Below are 25,273 nucleotides of genomic sequence, written 5' to 3'. Positions count from 1 at the left end.
TTTGTTGGTAGTACAAGTGCGCAAAAAACAAGCTTCATTGGGCTATTAAGAAATGGTTTAATTAGCAGATTGAGTACAAGGAAGGCACAAGTTCAACCCAACATAAACAGTCTACTAATACACTCTTGCACATAAGTCTCTAAATAAATCAAGTCACCCACTCTTACAAACAAGTTACCCACAGGTATCCATGCTTCTCAGAAAGGAATAGTGCATAAATATTCAACAAAGTAAAAGTAATTTTACAATAAACATATATAAACTTGAGGTAGAGAGTAACATATATCCGTAATGTATGAATTAAGTATTGAGTCAAAAACAAATGGGTGCACTATAAACTTGTGAGTGTAAAAAGCATGATGGCTATGTAAGCAAATACATGTTTTTAACAGTACATTCTTGTTCTTAAGGGGTGCCTCAATCGGTGGAAACCATGCCTAATTAATCGGAGATCATTAGTTCGAATCCTCCTCTTCCTCTTGTGTTGGCATGTTAAAAAAAAAAAAAAAAAAACAGTTACAGTCCTGATTCCTTTCCCTCATTCTCAATGAAATTAATTTGTCAAGTATGAATTCTATAAAGCTAATCTTAATTGTGCGGTTTAAGGCCAACTCAAGAATTTCATGGCATATATATACACAATGCAATTAATAGTGAAATGTCAAAGCCCATAGTAGTCATAGATAGTAATATTTTACAAAAAAAGAGTAAACAAACATGGTGTCGATTTAGTAGCATCACATTCATCACAGAGAGACATAATTGGAGGGAAAAAAGGATATTGAGAGAGAGATCAATTAGTACTTTATTCAAGTGAGCTGCAGTTCAGTGGCTCAGAGACAGTCTTGGGATAGGATAATTAGTAGTGCGAGTGAGATTGAGGAATTGGCTTTAAAGGTTGAATCCTGCGGTGGGGTTTACTTTGTGCCTGCTTTTACTGGATTGTTTGCTCCTTGGTGGCGTGATGATGCTCGTGGAGTTTGTATTGGGATCACAAGGTTTACAAGCAAGGCTCACATTGCTCGAGCTGTGCTCGAGAGCATGTGTTTCCAAGTCAAAGATGTGTTGGATTCCATGCACAAAGATGCAGGGGAGGGGGGTGAGGTTAAGAATGAGAAGGGGGAATTCTTGCTTAGGGTAGATGGTGGTGCTACTGTTAACAGTCTTTTGATGCAGATTCAGGTTTGGGCTTTCTGTGTTTCTTTTGTCATATTTTTTTCATTTTAGTGTATAGTTCAACATTACCAATACATCCTTTTTCCCTATTTTTCTATCAACGCCCTTTTTATAAAGAAAAATGCTAGGTGTACCAAATTTTTTACCAAAATATTGGTTACCAAATGATGTCTCACCATCACATTTGAATTTGGACCATTTATGCTGCATGTGGAAATCATTTGCAACCTTTCTGTGTGCAACATGATGCTAGTTTGAGTTGCTTTGAGTCATCGACTGAATCTAATTTCCTGCTGCTTATGGATTCCATATGAATAAGTGAATGAAGCGACTTCAAAAGGCTTTGGTTTTTAGAGAGAAATTTTTTTTTTTTCAATCTTTACGTGTAAAAGGGTTTTGGTTCCTCAAAGTCTTGAACCTACACGGGTGGAATTAGAATTTTAGGTGGGAGAAGAAGAGAAAAGACATTTTAGTGGAATAAAAAATAATAATTTTGGAGGGCATCTAATAAAGATAGGTAACTTTTCTAAATTTTAAAATTTTGAGAGGGCAATAGTGCCTACCTAGTTCCGCCTGTGAACCCACAACCTCACTATTCATCCTATTTTTATATTGGAGAAGGATTACATTTTGAATTAGAGTTGATTGGCTTCTTTTTCCATAAATTTTGGTAAATAATCATGGGCAGCTATTCTATGTTATATATGTTTGCTTAATCATTTCCTTCAAGTTTTTAGCTACTTCTTTACGTTCACTTATTTGATAATATGTGAAAGGAGTGGTCTTTCGGGTTTTTTTTTTTATCCTCAACCAATTTTTAAGAAATTATCATTTTCTTGTTAAAGTTTCACCAAGGCATTCAGTTTTGATATTTTCATATTGCAATGTTCATTTGAATAAATATTGATTTCTTAGATATGGTTAGTGATCTTATATTATTATCCCGTGTAATCTAATTTTTCTTCAAACTGAGAGCTCATTTTTGTGGTCCAATAATTGTAAATTTTGTTTATTAATGTTTTGTAGGCAGACTTGTTGGGAAGCCCGGTCGAGAGACCAGCTGACATAGAAACAACCGCTCTTGGAGCAGCCTATGCTGCTGGATTAGCAGTTGGTTTTTGGATAGAAGATGAGATATTTTCTTCTGAAGAAAAGTTGAAAACTGCAACCATTTTCCGTTCAACATTAAATGAAGAGTTAAGGAAGAAGAAGGTGGAATCTTGGTGCAAAGCTGTTTCCAGAACTTTTGACTTGGCTGATCTTTCTCTTTGATATACTCGTGTCAATCCTTTTCCATTATCCCCTGTTTTATTTTCCCATGTCCTTTTGTCTTGAGTTATGGAATGTTTAATGTTGGGTACATTTATGTGAATTATGGAGACCAGAATGTATTGAAGTGAATAAAATTATAATAATGCTGATTTATACTGTAAAACACCAAATTATCAATGCATCCATATTATAATTAATTTGATTAATGTCATCAAAGTGTGGGTTTATCTTTTTAATATAAAAATACTCAACCATTTTCTTTTAAAATCACTGGGAGTTTCCCATTCTTATCTTTCACGGTCTTGCTAGCTTTCGGATTCCCCATGAGTCCATGACATCCTAGAGGAGGAACAAGTCATGAGCTAACTCTAATTTGATTGCCAGCACACACAACTCATTGCTAACGCCCCACTCCTCATTCTTCCTCTCTCAGACAAAAAAACGTCTGCCTTCCTCCTGTTCTTTAAGAACCGGAGATGATTTTCCTATCTCCTCTTCACTCTGAAAATAAACATGCTATTTTAAGCATTGGAGAGTATTTGGCTCCGGTTGAGGGGCTTCTGACGCTTCCTTTGTTTTCCAGGCACACTATTCTCACACAGGAGACATCTAAGAAGATGATTGTTGAGGTAGCTTGTTTTGATCCCAAAAATACTCTGACAAAACATCAATTTTCAGAATGAAAAGACTAGGCAGAAATTATTAATGCATCTAAAACACCAAATTATCAATGCATCCATTTATCTGTACCGAAGTCGATCACTGTCTTGAGAGTTAAGTCACAAGTTGGAGTATCAAATTTGGGTTCGAGTACCAATTTTGTTTCTTCTAATGCAAAGGATTAGACAAATCGATGCTTTTTGCACAGCTACAAGTTATAATTCCAAATATAATAAATGGTTTTCCGATTAGAAATGTATCCACAAATCACATGTGTTGAAAAACAAGTTTATTCATACTATTAATAGTATTTTTAGCTATAAGAACAACATCCATCATCAAATGACAAGAATTACAATACAGAAGAAAGCAAGTGCAAGTGAACACCTTGTCTTATATTAGACCACAATAACCATTATTCATAATCAAATGTACGGCTATGATCACTACCACCAAAGATGTCCTTGGAATCTCAATATATCTAAGATTCTAAACAGTTTGACAATCTTTTTAAGGTATCAAAAACAGGATAATAACACCGGTACTTCAAATCTTCAATTAAATTAACGCACCGTTGTTGCCAATAAGGATGAATATAAAGAAGACAAGCTACACCCAAGAAGAAAATAATATAAGATCCAATAAAGCTTGCAAAGAAAACCTGAGGATCTACTTCATACCATTGCCCTTCACTTGCATTTGAAGATTTTGCTGGTGATGGATGTGACTCGTCCTCGCTAGTGCAGTTATTATCTAATGGTTCTCCGCAAAGAAATGGATTTCCTTCATAACAACTCTTCTCAAATGTTCCAAATTGTGCTTTCATATCTGGAAGTTTACCCGATAAGTTGTTGTAAGCCACAGTAAACACTTCTAGAGAGTATAGATCAATCAATTCTGAAGGAATTTTTCCACTCAATTTGTTGTGAGAAAGGTCTAAACTCTCCAACTTGGTCAAATTTGAGAATGTTTGTGGAATGGAACCTGTCAATTGATTGTGAGACAAGTTCAATGCATGAATTGAAGATAGCTTTCCTAGTTCCTGTGGGATTCTACCTGTTAGCTTGTTGCATGACAAATCCAATCCAGACATGTAATTAAGGATGTCACCATGGTAGGAGTTAGACCTGTATTTTGTTACAAATTCAACCGCAACTTGTTGACCATATACTATGTTTATGTAATCTTTTCCATAATTCCATATGTTGAGTGTTTCGAATGTGGAACCAACTCCCAGGAACTGACGAATTGAATGGTTGCTATATGATCCATAGAGAAAATCTTTAACATATAGTTTTCCAAAGGACATGTTGTGAAAGCAGTGCGGTATTGTTCCAAAAAGAGAGTTCTTGGAAAGATCCATTAGGCCTATCTTCTTTAACCAACATAGTTGATTTGGAATTATACCACTGAAATTGTTTCCCCCCATCAAAAGTATTCTTAAGTTAGGAGGTGCACTGATTTGATATGGGATGCTGCCAAAAAAGTTGTTATCTCTAAGGTCCAATGTCAAAAGAGACGATGAATTGAAAATAGATTTTGGTATAGGTCCTGTAAGTTTGTTTCCTTGCAAATACAAGTGCTCAATATTCTGTAGATTCAAGCAAGAAGGTAACGATCCCGAAAGTGAGTTATGAGAAAGGTCTACTAATTGCAGGGAATTTGGTAGTCCACAAGGAATCTGACCTTCAAAAGAATTGTTACTCACTACAAGACTTTGCAAACTTGTCATGTTTCCTATCCATCTAGGAATCATTCCTGACAATTTATTGTTGCTAATATCCAAAAACCTCATTTCAGACCATCCAAACTCTTTAGAAGGTGCAGCCGGTAGATCAAATCCTGTGAACTGATTATTGCATAACTTCAAACTAAACAAGTTGGTGCGACTAGCAATCAATTTTGTTGGTACCTTTCCCGAGAAATCATTAAAGGACAAGTCCAAATGCTGCAGCAAATGACTCTTGTCAACAATTGAGGACGGAGGATAACCTTCAAAATGATTTCGAGATAGATTTAGATATTTTAAGTTCGGAGTTATCTTTCCAATATTCTCTTGAAGTTGCCCACCTAAGTGATTGTCAGAGACATCCATATACAGAATACTCTTGCATCGATTTGGTGGCAAATGAAATTTACCCATGAAAGAATTATTCTGAAGATTTAGCTTTCGTAGTCTTGTGTTGTTTTCAATCAACCAAATAGGGAAGCTTCCATTCAAGTTATTGTGAGACAAATCAATTATTTCCAATTCGCGCTGGTCAAGGAGAAGCTTGGGAATGTTTCCTGTGAGCTTGTTCAAATTACAGTTAGATAGCACAAGTATCATTAACTGAAATGAGAAGTCCCAACCCGCAGATATTTCAGTTTCTATCTCAAGCTTGTTGTTTTCACTTGCTAATAGAATCGCCTTAAGCTTAGAGTGATTAGCAAATATGTTGAATTGGAATAGACCCTCAAATTGGTTATAACTGAGATCAATGTACTCAAGTGATGTGAGGCTGGCTATCAGATATGAAGAGATGTTTCCAACGAATCGATTCCTAGATATATCTAACAATCTAAGAGATGTCAAATTGTTTAGGCATGTTGGAAGGATCCCTTCAAAGAGATTACCATAAAGATCTAACTCTTGAAGCTTCTTGAGTGAGCACAAATCTGCCAAAAGGAATAACATTAGAAATGTCTATCTTAACTATGTTCCACTCTAAGAATCAACAAGAAAAATCAGGTTTTAAATATGGGTTTTTCAAAATGAAAAAAAGAAAAAGAAAAAGAAAAAAGAAAGTGAATGGTCAATTGCTGAGTTAAATCAACCATGGTCCTTCAATTCACCTTATCTCACATTTTTAATCAATTGTAGATAATTTATTAGATTGGTAAGACTAACAATTTGCAAACACTTGATTTTCTAGTCGATTCTTACCTTTTGGAAGAGTGCCATTGAGAGAATTGTAAGCTAATGATATAGCCTTTAAAGAAGATAGTGCCCCGATATATGGAGAAATACGGGAATTAGACAAACCTACTACAAGTGAAGAGAGATAGTGTCAATAAAATATTTAAAATGGCATACCGACTAATAATAAATAGAAATTCAATTTCGATTACAACTTATTTTAGCCTTGAAATTAGATTACCAAATTGTTTTAGAGCATGCTTAGGATTATGTTTGAGGAGCCTAAAAGTGCTTTTAACACTCAAAAAGTTCGTTAGAAGAAAACAATACTTGTTTGGTAAAAAAATTAAAAGCGCTTTTAAAGGTTCAAAAAGCCTAGAAATGACCAAAAAGCACTTTCGGCAAAAGCTTAAAAATGAAGCTTTTGCCAAAGAGCTCTTTTTGAGTTAAAAGCTCTATTTATCAAACGCAATTCCAAACAAACTCTTAGTTGATGATTAGAATGAATTAAGAGTCTTAGTCCTACTCGGTCGGCCAGGTATGTAGATGATTTAAGAGTCCTATTTGCATTAGTAATTCTCTTTATTACCCTTCTATTAAAAGGGAGACCGTTAATGAAGTACTATGCTTGAGAAAATTATGTCCTCGTGTTTGTCCAACCAGCAACTGGCAACCGCTGCCATTTAAAAACCACAAGAAACCACGAACCATTCATTTGCGGAAGAGACCAAAGCTCCAGAAGCGAGTGCGGCAGAAGCAAGGTATGGCTTGAGGAAAGAACATCAGGAAACCAACAAAGATTCACTCTCGTTCCCGAAAACGCAGAATGAAGAATCAAACCCAACTGTTATGCACATTTACCATGACATTGGAAAAGGAGCTGATGATGCTGGGAGAGCATAGACGAATAGAAAAGAAAAAAATTAGAGAAGGACAAAGGAGTTTTGTTAAAGAAGAAAACAGGCCACTTGAGTCTTCAAATGGCATCTGACACAGCAAAAAAGCTGAAATGAGAGTTATAATGGTACAATGGTTTATCCTGAGAGTGAAGTAGTTGACTTTTATAGAAAATGGAACAATTCAATATGTACGACTTCAGATGATGAATTGGGCCATTTGATAAAATCCCAATAGACATGGAAGATCCGACGCTTCGATTTTTATTTTCAGATTTCACGATGATATATATTGAATCAACAAATTAAGCTTGACGCAGTCAATGGGAATGGTGAGATTAAGCATAAGGAGCTTCTTAAGAAGACTGGAAAATTCTAGAAAGCTTTTGAGTACTATCCAGACAGTTTTTTGGGCACTATGAGAAAGAGGGGAAAAAAATATTAGGTTCCAGCTAGAGGCATATGATTCGCCGATGGAACAAGATATTCTTAGTGGCTTGCTTAGTTTCATTGTTTTTAATACTTTTTAGTACTTTCTTTTTTAATTGAAAAAAGTGGCATATGTTACAGTGTGAATGGCAGTGATGTAGCACATTAATGGATTCAGCCAACTTTTTTAAATGCAGATACTAATTTGTCTTTTGTGCTTATCTCAAGGAGTGTTTAATCATTTTTTTTTTTAAAAAAAAAACTAAGGTAGCTATTTGTCAAAATTTCAAACCACAAGGACAAAGATTACATTTATCCCTCAAACTTTAGTTTGGCTGATTACCTTGGATTGTTAGGGGGCCATCGAAATTATTCCCAGACAAATCCAACTTCTCCAAGTTTTCAAAAGCTGATAATTCTGCATTGTTAAACAGAACATAGAAAATTTCAAACATGAATATTGGAAGTTTCTATAAGTAATACGGAAGATCAATATACCTTTGGCAGGAAAGGATCCTCCCATAAAATTCCAAGCAAGATTCAAATTCTTAAGGGATTTGACTGCGCTCAATGATTCAATGATGCTTTTGTCGAAATAGTTGGCACTAAGATCTAAGGTTTCTAAATTCTCCAATCTTGACAAGCTTTCCGAACCTGTAATAGATCTATTAAAAACAAAACTATGCAATTTGCAGTGTTTAGAAGAAAAATAGCGTTTTATAGCTTAAACAAATTTGGCTACTCTAGTGTTAAAGTCAACAAGAAACCGTAACTGATATGTAATGTTGATTATAATGCACGTAGGGAAACACACTGATGCATTTCATGCTTCACACAACTTTCTTTGCATATTTCCGACATGATGGACATCCAAGAACAATTGTTGTGATTCAAGTCAACATCAACAAAATGGGATCGATGTAGCAATGCAATCTCATAATGTTTTACACTGCTTTTGTAATTATCTTCTATGAGCTACTTGGGTGGCTTCTATTTTGCATTTGTTATCGTGTAGGGTAGACTAACTGTAATACTGATAACAACATATGGAACCTTAACAATTTAGGATTTTTGTATTGAATATTAGTGATTGATTGAGATACAATAAACATCATCCCAACCCTACACTTGCAGTTGTAATTGAAATTATATTCTTTTGATCGCAAACTTTATAGCCTATGTGGTGGTTTTCTATTTTTGGTAAAAAAAAATTAAGATAGATTTATGTATAAATTGGAACAAAGAAGAATATGGTATAGTTTTCCATTATTTTGCGTGGGGAAGAAATCTATATAACGTTTCCTAAAATCTTTGAGCAGTAAAAATTTGAAAAAAATCAAAAACAAAATAGAGGATTGAATGCAGGTGGAGAAAATTGTGACTTGTGTCATAAAATAAATAAGTAGTTTAATAGAAATATGAAAGATGTGTGTAAAATGGTTATGAAGTAATTGAAAATTTCAAACTTAAGTGTGTCTCTCCCTCTCATTACCTTGGATTGTCTGGGAGCCATTGAGCTTATTATCACTTAAATCCAACTTCTCCAAGTTTGCAAAAGCCGATATTTCTACATAAAGCAGAACAAAGAAAATTTCAAATATGATTGTAATTGCTTCCAGTTTCTATAAAATAATTCTGAAGATCAACATATGTACCTTTGATTGGAAAAGATCCTCTTATTTCGTTCCATTTAAGATTCAGATTCTTAAGGGATTTGATTGCAGACAATGATTCTATGATGCTTCTGTTTAAATTGTTGTCACTAAGATCTAAGGTCTCCAGGTTCTCCAATCTTGACAAGCTTTCAAAACCTGTAGTAGATCTATTAAAAAGAAAAAAAGAAAGAAAAAAAAAAAGCAAGTATGCAATTCGTAGTATTTAGACGAAAAATAGTATTTTACAGCTTACTAACTAGATATGCACAATTCAAACTTCTGGACAACATCACTTGATAATCACTAGTATTTCGTGATAATTATTTTAAATCAAGAATATATGTTCAGCTTTAGGGGATGTAAGTCCGCTTGTAAGAGATACTAAAGAAGTGACCATATAATTATTACGGAAAAAGTACAATTAAAGAAGCTTTGAAATGATGATCATAAATATAAAGGGAAGCGATATTAGATTACCTGTAGTTGTATTGCACCATCCCAAATAATTTCGTCTAAGACTCAATGTGTTAAGAGACGCAAGTCCACTTAGAGATGGTATAATGCTACAATCAAAGGAATTATAACCAAGGTTCAATATCTCCAACTTTGGAAGTAGTACTAGCCTTTCAAAACCTGGAAGAAAATGATTGGAAGACACAAAAAAGAACCCCATCTTATGCTTCAATACAAAAAAATTCAAGATTAATTTGATAGAAATATTCAATTTCAAATTGATTTTCATACTCTAGCTTGAACCTTATGATTGATGCTTATAACCTATGGTTATAGAGCACTTGTCAAATTGTGCATTCGAATGAAAATTAGTAAGAAGTAAGTACAATGGAAGGTATCAAATTGTGCCCTCAACAGAATTTGTTCTCTATATGTGATGAATAATTCTACAATACATGCATGCATGCCATCAATAGATAATAAATAAGTGAACATAATCACGGAATAAGTACTATTAAAGAGAGATTTGAAATGATAATAATAAATATAAAGGGAAAAAGGCCGGCTATAGAAGTAGAATAGCTTCCAATGTATTCCAAAGTTCAAAAGAATTCCTTGCAAGACTCAATGCGTTAAGGGACGTAAGTCCACTTAAAGATGCTATAATGCTATAACCAAGGTTCAATATCTCCAATTTGCGAAGTAGTACTAGCCTTTCAAAACCTGGAAGAACATTATTGGAAGACCAAAAAAGAATTCCATCATATATATATATGCTTCAATACAAAAATTTCAAAAGCAACTCGATAAAAATTTTCGGAGTGATCCATTCAAATTGATATTCATGCTCTTGAACCTTATGATTGATGCGTCTAACCCGCGGTTAAACTACTCTCTCCATGACAGAAAACTTGCCTTGCAGTGGTAGGGAACCATTATAGTAATTCCAGCTTATATCTAGCTTGTTCAAGTTTCTCAATGCAATTAACTCTGCATTTCAAATTAAAGATAAATGAAAATTAGTAAGAACCAAGTGGAATCAATGTATCAAACTATAAATCCTCTCATAAGATATAAGATAGAAGAAATCGCCGGCCTTGAGCAGGAAAGTATCCTTGCAACTTATTCTCAGTAAGAATCAAAGTTTCAAGCGATGTCACTGCACCCAAAGACTGTGGAATACTAGTATTATCAAAGTAGTTATAACCAAGGTCTAGAATTCTCAGATTCCTTAAGCTTGACATCTTCTCAAATCCTACAAAAGAGAAAAAGAAAAAGTTACTGGTTGAATGAGGAAAATTAATTAAAAAAATGTTGCTAATTGTCAACGGCGTTTGTTCACTACATAATTCTTGTACTATACTTCTAAAATATTCAAACAATACATGCATTCCTTCAGACTTCAGTACGTATATGTGTAGCAACCCATGACCATTCGTCTAATGGAATGCAATAGTAATCAAGTTTTACATTATATGGCTTTCATTTCATTTTAAGTATTGTGGATTTACTTAACATGGAAATTATCCAATGGTTTACTTGGAAGTGTAGAGGGTGAAGGAAAATACAGAAAAAGGATAGGAGGAGAGGGAAGTAGGAAATTTTATTTTTATAATAACTTCAAGGTTATATGTTTTCATATATGTTTTAATTTTAATTTTTTAATAACTTCAACGTTAAAAACCCTGTGGGGGAGGAGGGAGCTCTTGCTTCCTCCTTTCCCCTCCCCCCTACTCTAGAGCCGGCTCAATGTATTTAGGGGCTTTAGGCAAAATTTTGAAGTTGGACCTTATTTTTTTTAATATTTAAATATTAATTAAATAATATTTATTTTAATAATATTATTATTATTTTCATTCACATTGTTGTTTCATGACTTTTAAGTTTAACTTTTAGCTAGTTGCCCAAAAAATTGATGTGGCATATTTGTTTTTTTTTTTTAGTTAATTGGTCTTATTTTACAATGGGTTTATTATATTGAGGCCTTATTTTAGAGGCCTTAAATTTTTATGGGAAAAAATTTTGGGCCTTATTTAAAAAAGAAATTAGCCCTTAAGTTAAAATAAAATTAAAATTTTTTTTGGGCCTTATTAAAAATTTTTTTGGGCCTTACTAACTGGAGGCCCTAGGCGACTGCCTCAATGGCCTAACCATTGAGCCGGCCCTGCCCTACTCCCCTCTTCTTTCCTCCCTCTCCCCTTAGCTTATGCTGCCCTGCCTCTATCCGTCCTCCACCATGCTGCACCGCTCTTCTCCTCCCCATAATCAATTGGGCTTTAGATCTAGTTTTTCAAATCTAGATCTAGTCTACTTAACTGGTTTCGCTCAACCACGTGTCGGCCAAACGTGCTCCCTGGCTCCTCAGCTGCCCATTGGCGCAAAACAGCTCCATCTCGTCCATCACACGCTGGCCAGTGCGCTTCGCCTCCCTTGCCCCGGCTGCTGTAGCTATTTGCTGGCTTTTTTATTTTTTTTGAATAAGGGTTTGACTTTTCCTTAGATATACTTTCATGAGCAATCTCTGGGGTGCAAGTTTTTATCCTGACCTTTGAGTCGAAGATGATTAGTTTCGGTGTGAGGGTCTTACTCCCATAACCGAGAAAATCAAAGTTAGGAATATGAACTACCTATGTATTAGATTGAGTCTGCTTGGAGCAAATCTATTCTATAACTGAAGTTTAAACATGAGTTAGTGAATGTTAAAGTTATAAATATGACTTGATTATAAGATTTTTATATTTGTCTTTATGACATTGTAACCATATATATAGCTTTATTGTAAAAAAGACCTCGTAGCTTGTCAAAAGGCCTCCTGATCTCATTTTATTTTTCTGGAGGTCTTTCACTTTTTTTCCATCAATATGGTCCCTCTTGGAGTGGAATTTATCCAAGCACTATCAAATTCACAGACAACAACATCAGTAAAATGTGATGCTTAACCATTCAGACTGACAATATATATGTGTATACTCCAACTCCAAGGCTGAAGAAGGTCCGACCCCTGGCTGTAATTATTAATATAATTCAGAATCACGCGGGACAGCCGTGATTCAACAGAAAATACCAATTATAAAACTTTATAAATTAATATTTGTAATTAAAGAGGTAAATCCGACCCCTGCAATTCTTAATTTTATCACCCAAGAGAACAAAAGGGCTCAAGGAAATCTTTTCGCTTTTTATTTCTTTTTGGGTGGAGGGAATTAGCTAGAATAAAGACGTTCATAATATAATTCTTCGATCTGCCCCTGTTTTTTATGGAGGGGGTCGGTGGTATGTATGCATAAGAAAGGAAAAGCAGAGGGGCGGGAGAGAACATACCTTCATTTGGTAGGCAACCACCAATTGAATTGGCGGATAGATTAAGACTTTTTAGCTCCTTCAATGGCACCAACATTGACACGTTTAGCAACCAACGGTTCTCATAATAACTATCTTCATCTGGAATGTATAATAGTGATCACGATTTTCATAGTAATTAGGATCATGGTTTAAGTTGTAGAGGGAAAGGTTGATGACGTGAGAGTTGGTGGAGTTGCACGTGACCCTCTCCCAACGACAACAATCACTCTTTGCGTCGTCCATCCATGAGGGAAGAACATCTGCATGAATAATATTGGATTTCAGAAACGCCTTCAGCTCAAGCAGAGCAATCCTCTCTTCATGGAAGCAGCCTCTGTGCTGATGAAATTGAAGAAACACAAGTAAACCCCACAGCAAAGCTTTCACAAAACTAGGCCACTCCATTCTTGACAAAAATTGTTTCATTATTTTGTAACTATATAATAAACCAGTGTACACCGAAGGGAAAGGCCTCTCATATATATAGGTATATACAAGTTTGACGGTTTCATTTCCGAATCCATGATTAATGGGTCCACAGAAAAAGTTGTTTGTCCAAAAAATTATTTTCTCATGTGTAGAGGCGTGTGCGTGTCTATAATATTGGATAGTGTCTTCATTTGCTGAATCACTATTAAGCCGTGTCCTATTAATGTAACATGGTTGATAAAAGAGAATTTAATTATCCTAATTTAAATATTTAATTTTGAATGTTTAATGTGAAAACCAAAATATATATATGTGCTAATTTTTTTTTCCCCTCTTTTAATTATAAATGGCTTTTTTTAACAAAACTTGCGTGAGATGAAAGTTTAATGAAATTTATTTTTTTTTCACTTAAAACTTCAACGACTAAATTCAAAAAGAAAACAAACTTTTGATTTTGTTCGATGACTTACTTTTGTATAAATTCAAAAAGAAAACTGAATTTGATTTTGTTGGCTATTCTCTAAGGCTGACTTAAAATTGATTTGGTTTTATTTAATTGACATGCCAGAAGATTGTAATTGATTATTGAAAACTTGACAATTCTCGTGCAATTCATATTTTAAGGAGTGACATTAAAGTATCACATAACTTTTCATATAACTTTAAATTTTATAGTAAAAATTATGTGGTACTACTCTAATACTAATATAAATGAAATGTGATGATCTAATCAACCCATAATGGTAATTTTCGAAAGTATAATGGGTATTTTCCGTTTGGGTATGTGTATGGTAAAAAGAAAAGTCATAAGTCGGAGACTTAAGTAATTTTTAAAGGAAAAGTTTTCCTTAAATTGGGTTGGATGAATTTTCTTAACTTAATCTATAAAAATGACATTGTCACTTTTTTTTAATAAATTAAGATGCACATGAATTTTAATATACATTTTATTCTAACATTGTTTTTATATTAAACATGTACAATTTTCATTAAGGACGCATGTCATTTTATATTATTAAAATATGTTTCCTCCATACCATCGAGTCTAATGCTAGTGGGCTGATCTCAAGCTATAGTTCTTAAGTTAGTAAAATGTCAATAAATAACTTAAGTTCTAAATAACTCTAAAATTTTTTTAAAAAAATATGTGAGAGATGACACTTAATTGTCTCATATTGAAGTAAGTTGAATGAAATTTCCTCCAAATTAATTTGGAAGAAATTTATGCCATTTTTAAAAAATTTTGCAGATTTCAATCCTCTCTTTGCTGGATTCGGATCCTCTTCAGTCTATTTTGGATTGGAGAGTATTCAGTTAATGGCCAAGAGATCCTGAGGCCATAAATTGGACATCTGTCCCATTAATAAAAAATAAAATAAAATATTATATATATTTGAAAAATATTTAAAAATTAAAAATAATGGGGTGACTAGTCACCCCCAATGGCCAAATCTAAAAAACCAAAAAAAAAAAAAAAAATTGTTTGGCTCTTGTGGGTGGCCAGACCACCCCCGTTGGGCCTGGGGGAGGTCCGGCCACCCCCAAGGGCCGAATAAATTTTTTATTTTTTATTTTTTTAGTTTGGCCCTTGGGGTGCTCAGACCATCCCCAAGGGCCATAAGGTGGTTCGGCCAACCCTGGCCAACCATTGGGGATGGCTCTCAAGCCACTCCAACTAAAATGGGGTGGTCCGACCACCCTCTATGGCCAAGATGGGATAGACAACCATCTCTTTTTTTTTAATTATTTTTTAACATGATATAATATTTTATTATTATTTTTTGTTAGTGAAACAAGTGTCCCATTTGGGGCTCTAAGATTTTTTAGAAGAAATTCTGGCCATGAACTGAATATTCTTCAGTCCATTTTAGACCGGAGGGGATCCTATTCTCTCTTTGCTCTCTTCCATCAACATTAAGTGCCAAATACCATTCTCTTTCACCTCCATCTATTGCACCTTTGAAAATAACATTCATCTGTGGCCCTTGATTAATCAATCCCCTTCAAAATGACCCATTGAGTCTAAATCCTGTGCATTTATGCCCACCTACGACTGCCAACTCCCAGTTTCCAATTCAACCCTTTCTAATCTCAACCTCCCAATCTCCCCGAATTTAATCCAAAAAACCGTCCATAATTTTTACAACTCCAGACTTTCAAAGGGTGAAACACCGAGGGCCCACCTAACTAGATTTTTGGTAAAACAGTAAATTGCAGGTCCATTTATAAGATAGTACTATGATAGAGAATGGATCATAATATAAATTACTAATTAAATGAATAATTTTTTTTTAACAAAGTTAGAATGTGCGGAAGAATGGTAATTACGTTAAAAAAAAAAAAAAAAAAAAAAAAAAAAAGAGAAAAGAAAAAAGGACTGTATTGGAAAATTGAACCAAATCCAAGAGAAGTCAACAAAAAGATAAACAGAAACTGAGATTTTTTTTTTTTTTTGGTAATTATCCTTTCCCTCGTGAACTACCACTCGATTACCATATACCTCATTAACTATTAACTTTACATTACAAGTTACAACCCCATCAAACTGCCATTTTGTTACTAAAACCTCCATTTCCGTCAGTCAAAGTCGTTAAGTCCGATGATCAACCTATCACGTACGCGTAAAGTTGGTAGTTGATGGGAGGTTATGATAATCGAGTGGTAATTCATGTAAAGAAATGATAATTACCCCTCAAAAACTGCATATGCATTCAAGGCATGTGTTGACCGTTCGACTTAACGACCTTGACTATCGGAAGGGGGTTTGGGTAACGAAATGGTAGTTTGATGGATCGTAATGTAAAGTTGGTAATTGATAAGAGTATATGGTAATCGAGTGGTAGTTCATAGCGGAAAGAATAATTACCCCAATTATTTTGGAGTTTGAGAAAAATAGAAGTAACAAAAGGCCTCCCTTAGTATGACTGTTGCCGAACTTGCCTTCAAGTGAAATTGATGTGTAGGAATAGCCATTATATTCCAGCACATGTGCTTATGAAGAGTCCCTACTTAATTTCACTTTCATTATGAAGAGTCCCCATTTCAGAAGTGTCAGAAGGCTATCTCTGTGTGGCCATTACCTTAAACCTTCAAACACGGCAATCAATCCCTCCTTCCCATAATTATTTGACCAAATAAGGATCACAAAAAAATATCTCTCGGTTTGAAGATAAGAAAAATATTATATTTCAAGAACTTATGAGAAAGAATACCAAGAACACACGTTGATATAGATAGCTAATAATAATAACTTCATAAGATTAAGATATAATAAGATTATTGACCATATCTAATAAATCAATATTTATTCAAATAAGCGTTGCAATACGAAAAGAGAAATGACTGGTGTTAATATTTTTCTCATCTCATCTTAGAAATTAACCATTAAATTTGTGGACTTATGTAAACCCTACATAAGTCAATGGTAGATCCCACAAATCTAATACTTGATCTATTAAATTTGTAGGAAAATATAGAGAAAATATGGACAAATTATTAAGACTAATCATTTCTCATATCAAAACTGACTTGCATATGTTAGACTTCAACAACAAAATAACAATTTCTTAAAATTTGATTAGTCAAAAAGGGGGGGGAGGTTGTAAATTATCCTTTCCCCTCATGAACTACCACTCAATGACCATATATGTACCCCTATCAGCAACCAACTTTACATTACGATCCCATCAAACTACCATTGTGTTACCAAAACCCCCTTTATACAGTCAAGGTCGTTAAGTCGGATGGTCAATCCATCACGTGCGCGTCACATGCCTTGAATGCATATGCATTTTTTTTTGGGTAATTATCCTTTCCCCCCATGAACTACCATTCGATTACCGGCCATATACCCCCATTAACTACCAACTTTACGCGCACGTGATGGGTTGACCGTCCGACTTAATGACCTTAATTGATGGAAATGGGGTTTTGGTAGTGAAAGGATATTTTGATGGGTTCGTAATGTAAAATTAATAATTGATGAGGGTATATTGTAATCGAGTGGCAATTCATGGGGGGAAAAATGATAATTACCCAAAAAAAAAAAAAAAAAAGTAACCAATCAATTTCTGAAAAAATATTAATTTATTAGATATGGTATACCTTATCTAATAAATTAATATTTTTTATATATTAATCTTGTGATCTTATATATTAATCTTGTGAAGTTATTATTATTATAAGGGATAAATATTGCAAAATTGGTCATTGTGGTTAGCTTAAATTATAAATCACACACACTTAGATATAAAAAATAATTTAGAGGTCCATGTAGTTGGCCTAAATCACAAATCACTCTCCGTGGTATAAAAAATAATTCATAGGTCTTCAGGGTAGACCAAAATAACAGTTTATTTCTTGAAATCAATTTTCATGCTTTAAAGACAAATGTCACTATAATAAATGGACTAAACTGATTTTCTTCAACTTAATTTGAATTAAAACTTAGTCACAATTTATTAACTTGAATGTTGTTTTTATTTATTTTTCAAGGGTTAGAAGATGTGATGGTCAAATTCTCGCAAAATGCTCCCAAACCATGACGAGGAAGGTGAAAATGAGAGAGGGTTATACACATAGTAAAATTTTAGGGATAGAATAGATTAGGTTAATTTACTTTAGCAATATAAAGTAGAATGAGGGATGATGTGTAATCTTAGCTGATGTGAAAAAATTTTGTTGTCATTTTTTAAAGTCAGAAATTAATAATATCTGTTGCGTTTTTATTGGGTATGACGTGAAAAAGTTACGTATTCTGTTAAGTTACTTAACATAAATTGATTTTAGGGAGTAAATTGTTATTTTGGTCTACCTCAAGGACCTATCAATTTTTTTTTATACCACAAGGAGTAACTTATAATTTAGGCCAACCTTAGAAACTAATTTTACATTTATCCCTTTTTATTATTAGCTATCTATATCATCCTGTGTTCATGGTATTCTTTCTCATAATTAAGTTGTTGAAATATAATATTTCTCTTATCTTCAAACTGAGAGATATTGTTTGTGATCCTTATTTGGTCAAATGATAACGGGAAGAAGGGATTGATTGCCGTGTTTGAATGGCCAGATAGAGTTAGCCTTCTAACTCTTTTGAACTAGGGACTTTTCCTAATGAAAGTGAAATTGAGGAATAGGCATCCATTATATTCTAGCGCATGGGACAAGCACCTCCAGACTATTTTTAGTGTTTTTTTCCAAATATTTGTCATCTTACGTGGGAAAATGACTTCTACTGGCTCCTAGCGAAGTCAAGGTAAATTGTCCCCTACTGGTGAACGTGCTCATAGGGCTAACTAATAGTTTCTATCCACAACTACCATTATCTTTCTTCTTTTTTTATTTTATTTTTTTATTTTCTGGAAATATCGCAAGTATATTTGACAAATGACAATATCTCAAGTGCCACTAGCAAGCCTTAAATCATGCAATACTAGCTGTTGCTCACTTGCTCCATGCGATATTAGACTCTAGAGCTTATTAATTAGTTTCCTTTCTTTTATATTGTAATCCCATTCTCACTAGCGTATATAATGTCTGGTAGAATAAGTCTTCCAAAGACGAAAATCTCTTTTTATCTTTACATTCAAAGTAAATACATGTTCATCTATCTTTAATCTACTATTGGAATTTATTTATTTTTAATTTTTTATGAAAGTATCACGTGTGTATATATATTTATATAAGAGTTAAATGCTTTTTTTGGTAGTTGTGGTTAGAGCCATTATCAAATAGCTACTTTGGTTTCAAAATGTATTACATGGGATACCTGTCGTAAACTAAAATACCAACTTGCATCTTTGGTTCAGGTTTTGTCTATTTTTCTAACTGAGATTCACATCAACACGCTTAAACGTGATACATGTACTAGATGAATTTTTAATATTTATTGAAACATTAAAAAATAAAAAGTAATTTTATTTTTTTCCTTTCTTTGGCCTTTTTCCCAATCGTTACTTCTGCCTATAAACCATAGGATTATAGTAGATATTCCAACACTTTTTTCTAAACCCATTTTCCCAAATGATCTGGTTCATTCAATAAATAAATAGATATATATATATATATATATATATATATTCTTAAATGAATGTGGGGTCCAAATCATTTGGAAAGGGAATTTGGAAAAAAGTGTTGGGATGCCTAGCAGCCCTCTAAACCATATAATTTTCCTTAAATCTGGTTAAATGAAATGGTGAGATCCTTATCCTTTGTTCTCTTCCATCAACATTAAATGCCAAATATCATTCGCTTTCAGCTACATGTATTGTCCCTTTGAAAATACCATTCATCTGTCACCCTTGATTAATCGCTTCCAATATGAGCCATTGAATCTAAATCCTTTTGCATTTAATCCCCACATGCGAACACACATTTTCCAATTAACCCTTTTAAGCTCGAATTGTCCCCTCCACAAACCATAATTTTTATTTTTTTATTCTTATAAAAGTTTAAAGGCGTAATTACTAAATAAATATTAATAGTTCAAAGGGCTGTCCCCTCCTTGCATTGTGACCCTGCCCGGCCAGAGGCCTATCCTCAAACCATAATTTTTTTTTTTTTTATTCTTATAAAAGTTTACTAAATAAATAATAGTTCAAAGTGCTAAATTACATTTTTTCCTAGAAAATAATTACAAGCCATAAGTAAACTATCTAGCAACTAAGCAATTAAGCCTAGCTTTAACACACTACAACAACAAAAAAAAAAAAAAAAAAAGTTTATCCAAGCGCCCAAAAAGAACTAGGGAAGAGAAAACAAACGCTGTGAATTGTAATCTCGGCGTTTGGTGTTAACGCCGTGTTAAATAGTGTCAGCAAAGCATTTTCCCGTCATTTTGAGTGAACACTGGTGAAGATAATCTCAAGGACGGTGTCTTCTGCAAACGCTGAAGAAGGAATATGTGCCAGTGTCATCTGTCGACGCCAGCAAAGGAGGATGCCAGCGTCTTTTGGAAACGCCGGAGAAGGAATATGTGCCGGCGTCATCTGTTGACGCCGGCAGAGGAGGATGCGCCAGCGTCCTCTGTCGACGCCAATGAAGGTTGCTGTGCCGGCGTTTTAAGGTTTTAACGACCCTTTTTACTAGGTAGAAACTTATGATGCCGTTTGGAGAGTTTTCTAGTACCATTTATAACGATGCATCATGTTTCATTATAGCAGGGAATTGTGATGTCAAAGGATTCGAGCGAGCGCACGAGGTAAGTAAATGCTTATAAACGCTTTCCTTAAAAATGTGCTATATGTCAGCTTACTGAACAGGTGTATGATATGAGCATGCCTATATTTTGTACAACCTGGTAATTGCTTTAATGATTGGTTGATAAGATGTATTGTATGATATGGTACACCGGTACGTGCAGTATAATGACCATGAGCTTGCTATATAGACTTGATTCTATGGTCAAATTGTGTGTGGATATGATATATGGGCCTTGAATCTAATGATTATTTCGTGACCGGCGCAGCCTTAACGGGCAGGTCACTTAATAACGTACATCATTAGTAGCGTGGGTCACCCGAGGCCGGACTTGGTCGAACTACTAGTATTATGGACGGTAGCATACAATGGTCGGAGCACTAGCATTTTATTACATGTCACTCGGGACAGCTCCAACCCTGCAACCTTCTTGTACAAAAGCTTGCTTGCTTGTATTAATTTACTAACTAAACTTGTATTAATTTACCATAAGCTTGCTTCGCATTCCTTCTTGTACGAAACGTCATGGCTTGTACAACTGAAAATGTGTCTGAAGATTAAAACTTCTTTGAAAAAACTTGAATTAATGGGACAACGCGTGAAGATTTAGAAAAATGAATAACTGGACTTTGAAAGTACAAAACATGGAATTTAGTGCTAGGAATTCCACGTTGATCGACATGGACTGATTAGAACTTTTTTAACAAAGTAATTGGAAAATATGTAATGCATTAAAACATCTACATCCCTTAAGTACCACTCTGACATGGATTGGTGCCTCAATTTCCACGTCACCGTGATGTGTCTATTTGGTAGTTAACTTACGGGAAATGTTAAAGGGATTTAGAAAAATGAATAGCTGGACTTTGAAAGTTCAAAACATGGAATTTAGTATTAGGAATTCCACGTCAACCGACATGGACTAATTAGAACTTTTTTCACAAAGTCATTGGAAAATATGTAATGCATTAAAACATCTACATCCCTCAAGTCCCACTCTGACATGGATTGGTGCCTCAATTTCCATGTCACCGTGATGTGTCTATTTGGTAGTTAACTTACGGCAAATGTTAAAGGGATTTAGAAAAATGAATAGCTGAACTTTGAAAGTTCAAAACTTGGAATTTAGTGTTAGGAATTCCACGTCAACCGACATGGACTGATTAGAACTTTTTTCACAAAGTCATTGGAAAATATGTAATGCATTAAAACATCTACATCCCTCAAGTCCCACTCTGACATGGATTGGTGCCTCAATTTCCATGTCACCGTGATGTGTCTATTTGGTAGTTAACTTACGGGAAATGTTAAAGGGATTTAGAAAAATGAATACGTGGACTTTGAAAGTTCAAAACTTGGAATTTAGTGTTAGGAATTCCACGTCAACCGACATGGACTGATTAGAACTTTTTTCACAAAGTCATTAGAAAATATGTAATGCATTAAAACATCTACATCCCTCAAGTCCCACTCTGACATGGATTGGTGCCTCAATTTCCATGTCACCGTGATATGTCTATTTGGTAGTTAACTTACGGCAAATGTTAAAGGGATTTAGAAAAATGAATAGCTGAACTTTGAAAGTTCAAAACTTGGAATTTAGTGTTAGGAATTCCACGTCAACCGAAATGGACTGATTAGAACTTTTTTCACAAAGTCATTGGAAAATATGTAATGCATTAAAACATCTACATCCCTCAAGTCCCACTCTGACATGGATTGGTGCCTCAATTCTCATGTCACCGTGATGTGTCTATTTGGTAGTTAACTTACAGGAAATGTTAAAGGGATTTAGAAAAATGAATATGTGGACTTTGAAAGTTCAAAACTTGGAATTTAGTGTTAGGAATTCCACGTCAACCGACATGGACTGATTAGAACTTTTTTCACAAAGTCATTAGAAAATATGTAATGCATTAAAACATCTACATCCCTCAAGTCCCACTCTGACATGGATTGGTGCCTCAATTTCCATGTCACCGTGATATGTCTATTTGGTAGTTAACTTACGGTAAATGTTAAAGGTTAATATATATATATATATATATATATATATATATATATATATTTGGCATATTTTATAGTATAAATCAATTATTAGATTTGTGAACTTATGTAGACTCCTCAATAAGTTAATTAATAGTAGACTTCACAAATATAATGATTGATCTATTGAAGTTGTAGGAGAATATGAGCTAAATATGAGGAACTTATTGACCCATAACATTTCTCTTAAATTACCTACAAAATCATAAGATATAAAGGATAAATAACAGGAAATTGATAAATAATCTCATGGGACAAGCACCTCGAGAGCCAACAAAAAGAAAGAAAAAGCATGTGAGTTATTTAAAAACACTAAAAATTATAATTTTGAAAGGATAGAGTTTTCCTCTAAACTGGGTTAGAGGAATTTCCTTCAATCAAGTCTATAAGAATGACATGTGTAATGCATTAAGATAACCACCCGCTAATCGCTTTTTCAAAATTTGGCTTTTTTTTTTTTGGCTTTTTTTATTACTGTAGCATTTTTTACCCTCATTTGGGCTTTTTGTGTTCATGAAACGCTTCATTTAATATTCGAGTCAAGCACGAGCCGAGCTTATACTAGCTGAGCCCGAACTCACGCCCGAGCGGCTTGCTCTCTTAACACCCCTATAAGAAACACATTGTTGAATCTAATGTCAATTACTTAATTTGATATTATATAATCATATGATCTCATTAAATTAGATCATATGATTAATGATTTAAATTATTATCATATTTACTTATAATCTTTTTTTTTTTTTTTTTTGAATTGAACTTATTATCTAATGGTATTATATTAATGCTCAAACTCCTAAGTCCTAAATACCTAATGATTTAATGGTCATATACTCATACTTAAATTATATGATCATATTATCTCACAAATTACAATTCATTTTACTATAATAAAACTATCTTAGATCTAAGATTCTAAGATAATGTGATATATGTTTTCTAAGTATAAATTATCTAATAAATAATAATGCTTTGATTCAATTATGGTTATAAGTAACACAATTTTTAATTCAATTGTGATTATCATTGTACAATGTACATGAATAATATGAATCATATGATTAACTTGTAGACTTATAATTTATGAGTTATGTCATATTATATATGTATTATTTGTTATTATATAATCATACAATTTAATGATAATTCATCATGTGATATAATCATATCAATTATAGTGATAATATATAAATTACTAAAATTATAATGATAATACATTAATACTTCAATTGTGGTTATAAGTAACACCTTAATTTGATATTATACGAATCACATTATTATTGTACATTAATAACATGATTAACTTGAATAAAGTATTTGAATTGTCATTGAATCATATGATTAAGTATTGATCTTATACATTTAATACTCAAATTGTAATTTAATTATCTAAAAAAAAAATGTGTGATTTAATGATCATATGTATAAATATTATTATAATTATAAAAATATATTATATAAAAAGGCGGTTAAACAGTTAGCGGTTAACGGTTATAGAGGTTAGCGGGTGGTTAGAAACCGCTCGCATTAACACCCCTGCCGAAACCAGAAGCTTGAGTGAGGGGACCAAAAAAAAAAAAAAAAAAATTAAGGAGAAGAAAACTGATTTTTAAGGGACCTCATAAAAAAATATAATTTTAGATGGATGTTTAAATTTGTGGGGACTTAAGTCCCCAATCCTTGTGCTAAGTTTGCCCCTAAAATAAATTTGGTTCATAACAGAAAGAGAAAATAGAAAATTCAACTACAAAACTTGTAAGAGCATCTCTAAAAGAGTAGGCAAATGGCTCAAGATAGTCAAATTTGACTATTTTGAGTCATTTTTGGTCTCCAACAGAATAGTCAATTTGTAAATTTTTCATCTAGTATGATCAGTGAATATGCAGCATATTCACTGTTTACACATTAGAGAATAAAAAATCGAGGAAAAATAAAATCTCACTCTCTCTCCTTGTCTCTCTCTTTCCCTTCTCGCCTTTCTCCTACCTCTCTCCCAGCTCTCTCCCTCTTCCTCAACAAAGTAATCGACGACAAGGCTTGACCCATTTTCTCTCCTCTTTGTGTTCACGGTACCGCTGTCGGTGACGAAGGTGGGGTTGAGATAAATGGGTCTTTTGTTGATTTGGGCTTAATTTCCTATAGAGATGAATGGGTATTTTGTTTGAATGATTTTCGGTGATTGGGGTTGATTTTTGGAGGAACAGTGGAGAAAAATCCGTCTTTGGGTGCCTTTGATTCTTTGCTGATGGAGGAGAAAGCGGAGAGAGAGAGGTGGTGAACGATGGGTGAGAGAGAGAAGTGGAAAAATAATAATAATAATAAAAAAAAATGTAAAAAATGATATTTTAAAGAAAATATAAAATAAAATAGATAATCTGTTAAAATTTGTATTAAAAAATTAATAACTAAAATAGATAAAAATGTATTTTGATCAGCTAAAATAGCCCTTCTTTCTGGAGATTCTTAGTGTGAAAAATAAACTTTTCCCTCTTACCTAGCTATTTTACTATTACCGGTAGAAAAATAAAATAAACAAAAAAGCCTCAAGTTACTTCTCTTTTCACAATCCACAAGAAGTGCAGCCTTGTGCAGTGTGAAAAGCTGCATATCTTATGAAAAAGGATTGCAGTTTATTTTCTTATTTGACTTTTGAATATTGTTTTACTTCTTTGTACACCGTAAAAGCCACTTTCCCTAAGTTTGAGGGGGCGAAATAGTAATATGGAGAGACAAAAAGTGAAATATGAAGAATAATAGTAAACTTAATAATACTTTTAAAGGAATTTTAAAAAAAATTTGGGGGGACGTGGACGTAG

The 25,273-nt window shown here is 33.6% G+C and overlaps 2 protein-coding genes across 5 annotated transcripts; one reads left to right on the top strand and one right to left on the bottom strand.

Moving 5' to 3' along the window:
• Positions 1–359: 359 nt before the first annotated feature.
• Positions 360–2,601, top strand: LOC132188002 (glycerol kinase-like). Its single transcript, XM_059602421.1, has 3 exons — positions 360–367; positions 825–1,182; positions 2,203–2,601. Exons 1-3 carry the CDS (start codon positions 360–362, stop codon positions 2,446–2,448), a joined length of 612 nt encoding a protein of 203 aa, XP_059458404.1. The 3' UTR covers positions 2,449–2,601.
• A 430-nt stretch (positions 2,602–3,031) lies between these two features.
• LOC132186086 (receptor-like protein 45) lies at positions 3,032–13,250 on the bottom strand. Of its 4 annotated transcripts, XM_059599882.1 has the most exons (11): positions 12,762–13,250; positions 10,537–10,695; positions 10,356–10,430; positions 9,465–9,620; positions 8,988–9,143; positions 8,825–8,899; positions 7,831–7,986; positions 7,676–7,750; positions 6,035–6,136; positions 3,789–5,766; positions 3,032–3,104 (listed from the first exon to the last, which is right to left on the bottom strand). In XM_059599882.1, coding segments are annotated over exons 1-11 (3,009 nt in total). In that variant the 5' UTR covers positions 12,838–13,250; the 3' UTR covers positions 3,032–3,103. The 4 variants fall into 4 exon arrangements, with proteins under 4 accessions (XP_059455865.1, XP_059455862.1, XP_059455863.1 ...); XM_059599879.1 differs by lacking the exon at positions 3,032–3,104 and having other exon boundaries at positions 3,483–5,766; XM_059599880.1 differs by lacking the exon at positions 3,032–3,104 and having other exon boundaries at positions 3,483–5,766; positions 6,035–6,133.
• Positions 13,251–25,273: the final 12,023 nt, after the last annotated feature.

Source organism: Corylus avellana, chromosome ca7, assembly GCF_901000735.1.
Source record: "Corylus avellana chromosome ca7, CavTom2PMs-1.0".
In the NCBI taxonomy this organism is placed as follows: domain Eukaryota; kingdom Viridiplantae; phylum Streptophyta; class Magnoliopsida; order Fagales; family Betulaceae; genus Corylus; species Corylus avellana.
This window is presented reverse-complemented; position numbering and strand designations above follow the sequence as displayed.